Here is a 13,948-nt window from a genome sequence, read left to right as displayed (position 1 = left end):
TTTAAGCTTTCTATCAAACTAAATAACTAGAAAGTTAAAATCTCATTGTCAATTGCCCAGTTATATAATTGTATCAGGTAATGCCTGGTCATTTAACTTTATTCCCTGAAGTTAACTGTATAACTCGCTGTAATATGTGTCTATAGTCAGAACCTTGCTTCGCGGTTGTTTTGTGTCCCATTTCATAATTCTTTTTTTTATTTACATATGTTAGTTTGCTTGACTATTTTGTACAACTTTTTAGAAAAAAAATCTTTGAGTATGAGCCGTTTAGTTTCGGTCTAGGTCAGTGATATAAAATGGGGGTTTTGACACTATTTGTCCAACATGTTATAACTGTTGAACTTTAGAATAAGGAATCATTAATGTGAATGTTTAGACTATACTCCCCTAACCAGAAATCCTTGATCAACCCTTACCCAGACACCCCTATCCTGAAATCATGTATCAACCCCCTGCCTTGACACTTCTAACCATAAATCCTGGATCAACTCCTGCCTTAATTAACATCCCGAACCAGACAAAAATCCTGGAACAACCCCTGCTTAGACAACCCTAACCTGAAATGCTGGATCAACCCCTGCCTTGACACCAAAACCAGAAATCCTGGATCAATTCCTGCCTTGACACCCTAACAAGAAATCCTGGATCAACCTCTGCCTTGACACCCCTATCCTTAAATCCTGGACCAACCCCTGCTTTAACACCCCCTAACCAGACAAAAAACCTGGACCAATCCCTGCTTAGACTTCTATCCTGAAATCCTGGATCAACCCATGCCTTAACATCCCTAACCAGGCAAAAAACCTGAACCAACCACTGCTTAGCATAGGGGTGTGTAAGCAGGGGTTGGTCCAGATTTCAGGATAGGGTGTTTAAGCAGGATTTTTGTCTGCTTAGACACCCCTATCCTGAAATCCTGGATCAACCCCTGCCTTAACACCCCTAACCAGACAAAAATCATGGACCAACCCCTGCTTAGACACAACCCTCCTGAAATTCTGGATCAACCCCTGCCTTAACACCCCTAAACAGCCAAAAATCCTGGACCAACACTTGCTTGGACAGTCCTATCCTGAAATCCTGGATCAACCCCTGCCTTAATACCCTTATCCAGAAATCCTGAATCAACTTCTGCCTAGACACCCCTATCCTAAAATCCTGTACCAACCCCTGCCTAGACACGCCTATCCTTAAATCCTGTACCAACCCCTGCATAGATACCCTAACTAGAAATCCTGGACCAACTCATATTCAGACATCCAGGACAAACCCCTATCTAGATACTCCTAACCAGAAATCCTTGTTCCGCCGCTGAGTACAGGTGATATTTATGTTGATAAATTCAATATGTTGTTATGCCAGTAGACGCTCGTATCAAAAATGTATTATATTTGTCGTTACTGGATTCTCGTTAAAATATAATGAAATCATGAATAGGTTTTAAAACCGGCTTCAAACAAACACAAGTTATGTAACAGACTATTATACAGGTTTAATTTAAAAATTTGATAAAGTTTGGAGAACAACACAAATTAAGGTACTAAGTATCTGAAATATGTCCTACAAATGTTTCACTGTCAGTGCAAATATGTCAAGAACCGGAGAGCGTTTTTGTTTGTTTGTTTGTTTTTTTTGCCATATTTTGTATTAATTGTTTGGTTTTTGATGGAACGTGGGCTACTTTCACAATGAAACAAGTACTTGTACACTAGGAAACGTGTATATCATAAGAATTTTATTTTGTTTACGTAGAGCGTTGCTCGTTTTGTTTGTTGTTTTATTTTGTTTATTTTTTGGGGGAGGGATAGCAAATCTCATCTACATGTACACTGCATGCTTTACTTCGCATACTCTCGTGGTCTATGCACAGGCAAAATTATTTCACGTAATTTTCATCTGAATTGAGCAAATAACTTCATGACAGAGTTCACGTGAAATTTGGGTGAATACAGCCTTCACTTGAAATTCACGTGAATTGTTCACATGAAGTCCGTGTTAAGTGAAAAATCACGTTAATTTCATGTCAAGCTGGATTAACATGAACTTAAGGTGGAAAATATTTGCCTGTGTAACAAGTACATTTTGTACATTTGTACCTGCATCTAGAAACAAAAAAAAAATATTACCTGAATGTGTCTTCGTATACACCAGTCCTATCAATGTATGAAGTTTAACACAAGACTGATGATTTGACTTTTAACAAAATTTCAAAGAGACGATTGAGAGGTTTAGACCTGCTGTCAAGCAAAGCCAATAGTGAGTTTTAAACATAGTTCATTTTTCTTACCAATACTGACTGTCAAGTTATAGGCATAACTCGGGAATTTTAGTGAATTCAAAACTTTTAAAATCTATAAACTGATACCATATATAGTCATTTTACACAAAGTGAAAAGTTTCTGTTAAATATGATAAAAATCTGCCTTATTTAGGACACATGATATCTAATCGACAGAAGAATATAATAAGTTTGTTACATGTAATGCTTGTTTATTGATCATAAGTTATGTTTTCTTAACAATGAAATACATACATTACCAGTCATTCATATACTATTACCAGACATTAAGGAGGTAGACATAGGGTAAGGGACATAACTCTTGAAATTATTGCTATATTTGCATCATATTCAATTTCCTCAAAGCCTATCAAGCTTTCATTTGAAACAGAATGAAATCAATCCAAGTCACTTTGATGCTTACACGAGATTGATGTAAAATGGTGAATACAAAGTTCCAATGATTTGTAAAAGTTGTGTCCCTTACCCTACATATAAGTCTACTCCCTTAAACAACAGTTACCAAATCTGAAAACAACAGTATGACTGTGACAGTATACACAGAGAAAAGATATCAACCCATCAGCAGGGATAACGCTAGGCCTTATGATAATGTCATAATTATTACCATAGTATTGCATTGCAAGGGGCATAGCAAACGATACATTGTAAATGGGTCAAGGGCAGGGTCTAGGTAGGGGATTCAGGGGACCAAACCCCTACTGAAAACAGATTCAAGCACTCTGAAATGTCATAAGATGGTTGTTTAACCTTCATATTGATTCAAACTTGAAGGAACATTTTGGCCTTTTCAAAAAATTCAAATTCAAATTAAAATGAAAGCCTGAATGAATAGAATTAGCATAGCAAAGTGGAAATGTGTGGATATAGGCACAGACAACATTCTGTTTCTGTTTTGGGATGAGATGAATTATGAGTAGGCTTGAGCTTTACTGTTGATGTTACACCACTGATTACACTCAGAATGGCATTAATATTTGTAATATATTCAGAATTTCATACCATAATTTTAAAGGTTTATTGCATGAAAACTTGGAAATATTGTACTAACTAGAATTTTATATTGAAAGAATTTGCAAGTGCAATATCAGTGGCATAGCTACTATGCACTTCAAGAAGCCAACCAAATTAAATCCCTATTCTATAAGGGATAATATTCCAAATATTCATGCAATAACCCTTTTATTTCATAGCAGATCCTACAAACTTGTTTAAAATGTGTTTTGTAATCATCAAAAAATAGAAGTGGTGTAAAAAAAGAAAGATAACTCTGTCTGTCCTTGCATTTAAGAACTACAGAATTATAGGTCAATCTTTAACATCATTTATTTTAATATCATTAAAACAATTTTTGATATTCTAAAGTGGAAAATTTTTGGACTAGCTTTACTATTTAACCAGAAATGAGCATGTAATAGTTAGGTACCCCCCTTTTTTATGGAAACCTCTTTACTCAACATCTTGTTCCACGCGTGCAGACTTTGAACACTTTTTTATAACAAATAACAAAGATGTAATATATTGATTACTATTTATCAAAGGGTTCACTTGTTTTTTTGTGGATTAGTCAAACCATTACGTCAAATTTGCAACATAAACTAGTAAAATCTGAATTTAAAACTTATTTACTCAAATGAAAACAAAAAATTCAAAACCTCCATGAAGTTATGAAATTTTGCAAAAAAAAACTTTTAAATTGATGCCAACAAATAAATGAAATGCACATTAATAATTACAGTAAATAAAGAACGGTAAACTCATCAAACTGACAAATAAATAAACTTCTGATGGAAAAACATGCACATACCGATATATAATTATAAAATGTGTACAAAAAAATGAACCATCTTTTCATTCTTCAAGAAGTCACATCTCATTTTTCCTTACAATCAAATCAAATACACCTTTCAACCCAGTAAACTCTACCAGGCCTCTTCATGAGTTCAAATATCAATATAACAGTCTGTAGCTTTATTGAAATCGACAACAATGTTCACTTCTATCAGTTCGTGTTGGGGGGGGGTTCTAGAGTTATCTCCCCTTCCTGCCTTTCTTTTTCTGAGCCTTGCCAGATTGTTGTGCCTGTGCTGGCTGTTGTGATGACTGGGCCCCTGCTTGTCTGGTCTTCAGTTTAGGGATAGTTTCACAGATGTATTTAAACAATGAATCACCTGCAACAAAAACAACTTATAAAGAATATTTCTGTACTGTATGAATGTATTTCTGTTAAGGAGGTAGACCTTGGGTAGACCTTTTTAAAACCCTTAAAAATCATTGGAACATTTGTATTCAGCATTTTACATCAATCTTAAGTAAGCACCTAATTAACTTGGATTGATTCTATTCTGCTTCAAACAAAAGCTTGAGATGTTTTGGTGAAATTGAGTATGATGCAAACATATCATTGATTTCATAATCCCTTACCCTAGGTCTACCTCCTTAAGCCATTCTTTTTTTCAGTTGCATATAAATTCTCCTTCTAATTGGAGAGTATCAAAGCATTTCTCCACCTGAGAAAGCAAATTATGAATTTTCAATTTTCAAGGTAAATTTCAGTGCCAAATGGGGAGAAATAATTAAATGTTTAAAGGTCTAGTATATTGTGTATATTCTATTATCGGCATGAAATCAGAGAAAATCTCTCCATGCCCTTTTTACAATGTAACAAGTCATTGGTTGTATAAATAACAAAATGAACAAAATTGATCAAAAACAAAACAACGGAGCTTCTGTAATGATCATACAAATCCTTTTTCTATAATTTGCTTAAAAATACATGTACTTGGAGACCAAAATGTTAGTTACCTGTGTATTTCAATGGATATATGAATAGTGAGTGGAGCAATACAAAATATTATTTGTTATGAAATAATTTCCAACCATACTGTTTTTATCTTGAGACTGCCCATTTAAAAACCAGGCAGTTCCTATGATATGGATCACACATAGTAAATTTTATAAATTATCCCATGAGATTTTTTGTTCCACTGTAATGTTTTTATCAGATAAATAAGTTCAACAATACAAAGATTATTTCAGATTAACAATGGAGGGCTCAGAAAATGATTTTACAATTCCCCAAAAAATCAACCAAAGTTTGCACAAAATGAAAGAGTTATCTCCCTTTTTCAATGAATTTTAATGTAATTTATTTCTCTGTACTGTTGCAGTTAATCAAAAATCAAAATTCTATTTTGAGAAAGAATACGTTTGTAATAAGAAATAGATGAAATTTTTAAAAACAAAATTTGGTTGTTGAATACCTATCTCTCTCACAAAACTCTACATGGCTTGTCATTTTTAGAAGTAAGAAAAAAATTCAAATTTTGTAAAAGAAAATTAAAAAAAAAAAAAAATGCAGGATTCAAAGTTTACAGCATAAGAAATTCTTGTCTATCTGGATGATGACCCATAGTAATTCTGGAGATAACTAAAAATGACACATTCTCAAAATGCAACCAAAATTAATATATGTACTTACGATCAGGGAATTTATCTATGTATGGTTTGCCATCCTCATGACGAAGCTGGACCCGGACTCGTCCTCTAAATTTGAGGTCTCGGTGGTCTAATTCTCTACCATATACTTTATTCTGAAAAAAAAGGAATTGTCAACACCTACAACTCTTACTTTTACATGTATTACAGGTTGTTCCTTCTTTACTGAATTTAAGGCCAAAAAAAAAAATAAAAATAATAAAAAAAATCAGTTTCCTGCTACCCTACCTACCCTATTAGTATTACTTTTTTTTTTACCTACTGGTAACCTAAACATCTTATGGTCATTTTGTCTAAAGTACCGTTACAGTGTAGAATGTTTCTCCATTAACTCAATGTAAAATATTATTAAACAAGAGGCTCCCAGGAGCCTGAATCACTCACCTGGTTAAATTTTTGCCTTTCAAAAGCAATAACTCTAACAAAGGATTTGACAAAATTTTGACTCAATGAAGAATTTGATAGGACTTATTTTCAGGATCATTTCATCAACTGAAAGTCTCTTTCTATCTATTGTAGTTTTCAAGATAGTGGCTTAAAACTGCTTAAAACATCACATTTTTGCACTTAATGAGTCGTCCAACAATTTTGTTCCCTTGCAGATCATTATAGGCCCTATAAAAAAGAATTAAAAAAAAACTGGCTTAACTTGGCATTTTTGGAGAGGTATGAGAAAAACTTCTGACCCCTTTGTTCTGTTTTTTTTTTTTTTTCAATGGATCAAAAATCCCCACATCAGAAAACCATAAGGAATTTTTAAAACCAAGTTTGGTTCTTATTGGTCAGGTAACTACCTGAAAAAATAAATATAAATAACATTAAAAATATGGCAAAAACGTCAAAAAAAGGGCAATAACTCCAACATGATTACAATGAAAATATGACCACAAATAGATCTCAGTATGCAAAACACTTTTACTCTGTCACAATTTTGCTAAACCTAAAAATTTTGGAGATATATGCGAAAAACTTCTGTCTGACCATTTTGTTCTATTTTTAGTAACAGCGGCAATGTTTTTCATCAGATCACAAATCCCTACTACAGTTATATGCAAAACACCCCAAGGAACATTTGGTACAAGTTTGGTTCTAATTGGCCAAGTAATGTCAAGGAAAAGATTTTTGAAAGAAATAACATTAAAAAAAAGTAAAAAACTTTGAAAAAGGGCAGTAACTCCAACATGACTTCACAGATTAAAACAAAAATATTACTACACACAACAGAATTTAGCTATACCTAACAGCTTTGGAGACATATGCAAAAATTACTGTCTGACCCCTATGTTCTATTTTTAGTAACAATGACCTTGTTTTTTGGCTGGTCAAAAATTCCCAAATCAGTTCTATGCAGGAAACCCCAAAAACCATGCATACCAAGTTTGGTTCCAATTAGTCAAGTAGCGACAGAGGAGAACAGTTCTTAAAAAAATGTTAAGGATGAAGATGACTGACGCCAAGTGATAGCATTAGCTCACATGGCTTTCCCCAGGTGAGCTAAAACTAAAATAACTTCCTTACCTATCTACCCTATTTTTTTCTGGTAGCAGGAAACTAGACTATTTTTTTGTTGTTGGCCTAATATAATTATTAAGTACCAGTCCGTATAAAGTTCAGGCACTGCCTATGTTAGAGGTGATTTATGGTGTAGAAAAAGCCACCAAAGAGGCGATGCTTTTTTGTTCTACGTTATATTTTCATGTAATGGTAGTCCTTTCTGTATTCAGATCTGTATTTTAGAAAATTGTACATTGATTCCTTCCCCACTTAATGAAACCAAATCAAATAAAATCAAGGACAATTTCATGCATATTTTTTTATAATTTTATTTCAAAAGGGCAACACACAAATGACTTATCTATGACTGGTCATATAGTCTGTTAGTATTTCTGAATAAGAAAAAAGTGAATGACAGTAAATTTGGTGGGTTTTAGAAATGCTTGAATCATCTCCTGTCTGGTTTTTATAAACTTGCTCATATTAGTATGGATTTTGTATAAAATATAGTTAAATGCAGTTTCTCCTATTCTAAGACAGTGATTAACAACAGGTTCCCAGGAGCTTGAATGGCTCACCTGGTTGAATTTTGCCTTTCAAAGGCAATAAATTTAACAAGAAGTTGTCCAACAATTTTACTCAAGAAGTCTTTGGTAGGACTTATCATAAGCATCATTTCAACAACTGAAAGTTTCTTTTAATCTATCATGGTTTTCAAGATATTCACTGAAAACTGTAAAAAAAAGTCATTTTTCACCTTTCAACGGCAATAACTCTTACAAGTCTGTTCCCTATGTTCTATGTAAGTAACAGCAGCCATGTTATTTTGACTGATCAAAAATCCCCACATCAGTTCTGTGCAGGATACACCAAGGATCATTCATACCAAGTTTGGTTTCAGTTGGTCAAGTAGTGTCAGAGGAGAAGATTTTTGAAAGAAATAACATTAAAAATATGGCAAAAATCGTTGAAAAAGGGCAATAACTTCAACATGGCTTAACGGATTAAAACCAAAATTTGACCAGAGACAGATCTCATCATGCTCAACACTTGTAACCATGTCAAATTTAGCTTAATCTAAAGGTTTTGGAGATATATGCAAAAAACTACTGTCTGGCCCCTATGTTCTACTTTTAGTAACAGGGGCCATATTTTTCGATGAATCAAAAATTCTCAAAAAAGTTCTATGCCGGATACCCCAAGGAACATTCAATAAAAGTTTGGTTCTAATTAGTCATGTAGTTTCAGAGAAGAAGAGTTTTGTATAATTGTTAACGACGACGACAGATGCCAAGTGATGGCAATAGCTCATATGGCCTTTGGCAAGGTGAGCTAAAAATGCATGTGACTTTTCAATCACTGAGCAGTGATTAATTTGTGCGAGTTTTCCCGCCATTTTACATTTTCAAATTTTCTACTGATATCATGGGAGAAACCAATTCTCCTACAGCCTATTCTAAATTTAAATCTTTTCTCCACTCTCTATGGCAAAATCAAAATTTTATCATGATGGCTAAAGCTCACATAATTTTACCATCTCGAGTGGATAAATAAATTAAACCACTCATTACTGAAGGAAAATCTGCAGTTTAATCTTTTGTGACAATTGAAATGTTAAAAACTTTATTCTGGTTATTGGTGATGTCATGGTTAATTGGATGTAACTTGCTGATATATGTATGTTTTAACATCAAGGCAGTAAGCCTGAGATAAAAGATATCAGGCAGTAAGAATAATGGGGAAAATAAGACATTAATGGAACATACCCAGCACGCAATGGTGAAAAAAAGGGGGAGGCAAAATGTTCAAAAAGGCCTTTATACTACAACAAAAGGCTGCTGAAAATTAAACCTAATCTGTATTTTATGATTCTGTTTAAAAAAATTCATTGTTCTGTTCTCAAGTTATCATCTGGTCATCTGAAAAATGTCGGGAGTCTGACAAATCGGTACATCCTCGGCCAATACCTGCTTGGAACCAACGAGATCCCGAGATTGGCTGAGAAGTTGAGATTGGAGTCTGACAAATGGATGGAGAGACATGAAACTTTACAGATGTTATTACATAATACATGTAGCTCACCACTTTGTGTGGCAGGGCATAAAAAATAATAAAGTGGCGGTTACATGTAGATTTACAAACCTCTATACCAATCTGGAGACCCGCCTGTAACAACACATCCTTTATTTCCTGTACCGTTGGATTCTCTACACACTATAAGACACAAATAAGAGATAATTAATAGTTCAGATTTGTAAGTGAAAACTGCATGTATCTCACCCTGTTTAAAATAATTTAAGCATCAAGGCAGTGGTGACCTAGACATTTTATAATATGTAATGTATATTGCTGCAGAAAGTGTGAAGTCTCAATTTGAAATATTAATTTTTAATTGTGCAATATATATATATATGTATGTGAAATGCAAGCAGGGGTTTCAATTTACTTTCCAGCATGGTCCTGGACTTTTCCAAGTTTCAAATCAAAGATCCAATTACGGAAAACCAGATGCACTCATTAACATGACATTGAAAAATACTGGGCCGTAAGTAAATGAAAATTCATAGGTCCAAGGTCAGTAATTGAGGGTCCTGGCCACCTGGACCTTGGACCTACACTTATTAGAACACTTGGCAAGATAAGTCCTCACAATGAGACAAAGAACTCCTCCTGTATCATTGGTCAATATTCAAATTTTAAGTACCAGTCCACATTTAATTCAGACATTGCCAATGAAACAGTGATTCATGGTTAAGAAAAACCCACTAAACAAACGATGGTTTCAGTTACTTATGCTATGCTTTCACATAACAATAATCTTTTCTGCATTCAGATCTGCACTTTTTAGACAGTCATGCATTCATCTCCCACTAAAATCACCCAAACCAAGCCAAATCAAGAACAATACATGTAATTCTTGCTAAGTGCAAATTTCATGTACAATCTATATAATTTTTATTTCAAAAGCGCAACAACCAAATGAAAAACTAAGACAGGTTATGTGATCAGTAAGTGTTTCTGAAGAAGAAATAGAAATGAATTCAGTGGGCTTTTGACATGCACGAATCACCTTATGCCTGATTTTTAGAAAGACTGCTACTTAAATACTTGAAGAAAAAGGTGGTGAGCAATGTTTTAGGAGGTAGCAGGCATAAAAACAATGATATTGTTGACATTTTACATAACTATCCAATAATCCTCACCCAGTCCTCTGCTACATGGTAATTGGGAAGTATGCAGCATAATTTTAAATTGGGGAAACATCATTGTTTTGTGTTATTCAATTAAAAGTTTAATTGTTAACTTCACAGTCTTCGAATTAAGCCAGGGGCCCGGTGGCCCCGGCCCCTAAAATCTGCCTTGGGTCCCTAAAATTATGTTCTTAGGAAGCCAGACAGACTTCAAAAAATTTTGGGGTGTTGTAATGTTCTATTTATTTTTGGTTAGACATACATGTACATGTATCTAAATAGTCTGAATCGAATGAGTGTTTGTGGTTATGTAATTTCATTATTACAGGATATACTTATTACTAGACATAGATTTAGGACTTTAAAAAAAATGTTTTCATATAATTTTTAATTTTTTTCGGGCCACTGAAAAATCATTCGAACTTCCAATTTTTGTAACTTTGGAAGTGCGTATTGGCTTCTGTCTGAAAAAGTTAACCATGAAATCTGATCTCATGGAGTTTAACAAGAAAAGACAAGTCATAAACAGAGAAAAAGGTGGAAATTTCAAGCAAACACTGAAAAATGAAAACACTATGGTACACAACATTTTTCTAATTGTAGTATTTTCGATTAACGAGAACTGTCAGGACTCCAATTTCTAGTTCTAGTCACCATCTTTTATTTATAGATCTACGTTATCACAAAACTAGGTATTGTTTGAATTTGGAATTATTTTGGAATTAAGAAAATGACCAAAAATAAAATTTGTAAAACTAACCCTTACTAAGGGGGTTAGTCATGCTGGCATGGCTAAGGGGTAGGGTTACTAAGATAACAACATCAAGGGAACTTACTAACCCACTTAGTCATGACGACATGACTAACCCCCTTGGTAGGGGTAAGTTTTACGAAATATTTTTTTCACTTATTTTCTTAAATCCAAAATAATTCCAATTAATAATACCTTGTTATGAGCAGATTTAATTAAGAATTGGCAAGAATAGAAATTTTGTCTATTGAAAAAACATAAATTTTCCATGTGCATATTGTTTATTTTGCAAAGTGCAATAAACAAAATATGCACACGGAAAATTTACGTTATTTTTCAATAGCCAATTCTTATAAATTAATTTTAAAACATATTTTTATCTTTAAACAAGTAGCTCTGAATTTAACTGAATAGGGGTGTGTCAATATTTTTTTATTCATTGAGATATAACAAAATTATTTTCACCAATCAGACTACAGTATTTATCTCAAATTAATTTATAATAATATGAACAAAATAAAAAAGTCATTCAAACCATTTGTTTCTGTACTCTTCGTCCTTCTTTTAACGACTTCTTGCTATTTAAATAAGCAGGGTATATACAGATCCATCTGAAAAAAGTCAGAAATTTACATGTTGAACAGTTTTTGAAGTCAAAATTTGGTTAATATTTTACCACTGAAGAATTCTGATCCTACAAATGTATGCCTTATGTCGCTAAACTAAAAATAGAGAACACCATACTTACAACTAAATATCAAACTATTGCTATAATTGACATTACCTTTAGAACAGACCTAAATTTTGCAAAATCACAATTTACATGTACATTTACCTAAAATTAATAGACAATTTGGAATTGGTTTACGGTTCTATCTTAGATAAATAAAATATTTTGAAGCTCATGCATATTCATTAATTGATTGTTTGGCTATTTGGTTTCACATCTTAAGGCAGATACATGTATTTCAGGCAGTTCAGGACAAGAACAACTGAACTATCCAACAGACTACTCTATGTACTAGTCTGACCTGTTGAGCTGGATCTTTATTGTTCTAACTCAGAGAAGCAAAAGCCAGCAGTTAAGCATAACATCCCACTAAGACACATGATTATGAATGAGCCAACCATTTATCACTCTACAGATATACTCTAAGTACACTTCGTGATTGGTGGAGAAGCAGAGACTTCCAATTTCCAGTATTTCGTATGACTCATCAGGGATTGCACACATGACCTCCAATACTGGAAACAAACACACTATACTGAGACCACTGAACTTTGTACCTCCCTGAACAAGTACTTCGATAGCAATATCTCATAAAAAAATTTCTAAAAATAAGATTCCACTCATCCTAATGGAAATCATTACAAATTTACATGTACATGTAAGATATTCTATCGCATTTGCCCCCATTAGAACTCCCCAAATTTTAACCCTGGAATGGAGGATGATGTGAAAATGTTTATTATGGGTCTTTTAAAAAAACAGAGTTTTCCATATGGCATGATATGGCATGAGTCTGAACTATGATAGTCCGTCCGTGACAAAGTGTGCAGTGTTCGATCATGGATGATATCCAAACATATCAAAAGTTTGAAACCAAATGTGTATATAAAATAAGGAACGTGAAAATACTTACCTTTCTCTGTCAGTGTGCTTAAAACTTGGATTCCAAGGCCGTGCTTGTGCTGGTTGTGCCTGTGCCATGTTGACAAAAAATATTGAATCAATGTTTTTTTGACGCTTAACTTACAAACCTTTTCTGACAAGCACTTGAGTGATTCATCGATATAATAATACGCGCAACACTTCCGAAACAGAACTATTCATAATCCGAAACTAAGACCATCCAAATTTTATAATTTGGAAAGGTTCAATGCGTAGACAAACTGAATATTGTTCCGAAACTCAATGAAACCCAAACTGACCCGGGGCAACTGGGAATCCCTTGTTTTGGATGACATCTCAATAAACTCTCTCTCGGCTTTGAGCAGATGATACTATATTATATGTCGAGCACCCAAAATGGGCTACAAAAATCACTTGATGTCTTAAATCAATTTGGTTCATCATGGAAACTAGATGTGTAGCAACGGAAAAAGTCAGTGGCGGATCCATAGGGGCGGAGGGGACGTTTGCACACTCTAAAATTGGGAAATTCTTTTTTCAGCATGAAATCCTGATTCTTCGCTAACTATACCCCATAAACCTTTTCTTGCCTCGTTTCGCTCGGCATTTTATTCTTTTTACGCCCAAACCTAAAATTCTGGATCCGCCCCTGAAAGTAATAATGGCTTTGATTATAATGCGAACATACATTTAAACGGCTTTAGACTCAATGATGTTCAATTAACTATATATATATATATATATATATATATATATATATATATATATATATATATATATATATATATATATATATATATATATATATATATATATATATATATATACTGCTACCTGCATAACTTTTAAATGTAATGGTAATAAATTAATGTCTCTACCTTATCTGCCCAGTGTCTGCATTTATCTTTATCCTCGCAAATCAATTGATTTAGAGAACATAAAGAAATACAATTAGAAACACACACACATACACACGCACAAATTTAAAAAAAAATATATAAAAAACATGCACATGATATTTGCATAAAAAAACAAGAAAACAGACAAAAGGGCGAATACCCAGAAGAATCAATGCGGGA

General features: G+C 33.5%; 1 protein-coding gene across 1 annotated transcript; it reads right to left on the bottom strand.

The window, feature by feature from the left end:
• Positions 1–2,472: 2,472 nt before the first annotated feature.
• Positions 2,473–13,038, bottom strand: LOC148597423 (signal recognition particle 19 kDa protein-like). Its single transcript, XM_088563564.1, has 5 exons — positions 12,880–13,038; positions 11,772–11,847; positions 9,437–9,508; positions 5,784–5,895; positions 2,473–4,473 (listed from the first exon to the last, which is right to left on the bottom strand). The coding sequence occupies exons 1-5, from the start codon at positions 12,945–12,947 to the stop codon at positions 4,334–4,336; spliced, it is 468 nt and encodes a 155-aa protein (XP_088419690.1). The 5' UTR covers positions 12,948–13,038; the 3' UTR covers positions 2,473–4,333.
• Between the last annotated feature and the right edge of the window lie 910 nt (positions 13,039–13,948).

Source organism: Perna viridis, chromosome 15 (assembly GCF_037379345.1).
Source record: "Perna viridis isolate PV_CMFRI_1.1 ecotype Kerala chromosome 15, ASM3737934v1, whole genome shotgun sequence".
NCBI lineage: Eukaryota > Metazoa > Mollusca > Bivalvia > Mytilida > Mytilidae > Perna > Perna viridis.
Note: the sequence above shows the minus strand (reverse complement) of the source record. Positions and strands in the feature narration are given on the sequence as shown.

Coding starts and splice junctions, on each gene's coding strand:
- LOC148597423 (XM_088563564.1), bottom strand. CDS start 12,947: ATGGCACAGGCACAACCAGCACAAGCACGGCCTTGGAATCCAAGTTTT. Junction 9,509..11,771: donor GAAGAGTACAGAAACAAATG/GTTTGAATGACT, acceptor TGTGTCTTATAG/TGTGTAGAGAATCCAACGGT. Junction 4,474..5,783: donor CATAGATAAATTCCCTGATC/GTAAGTACATAT, acceptor TTTTTGTTGCAG/GTGATTCATTGTTTAAATAC.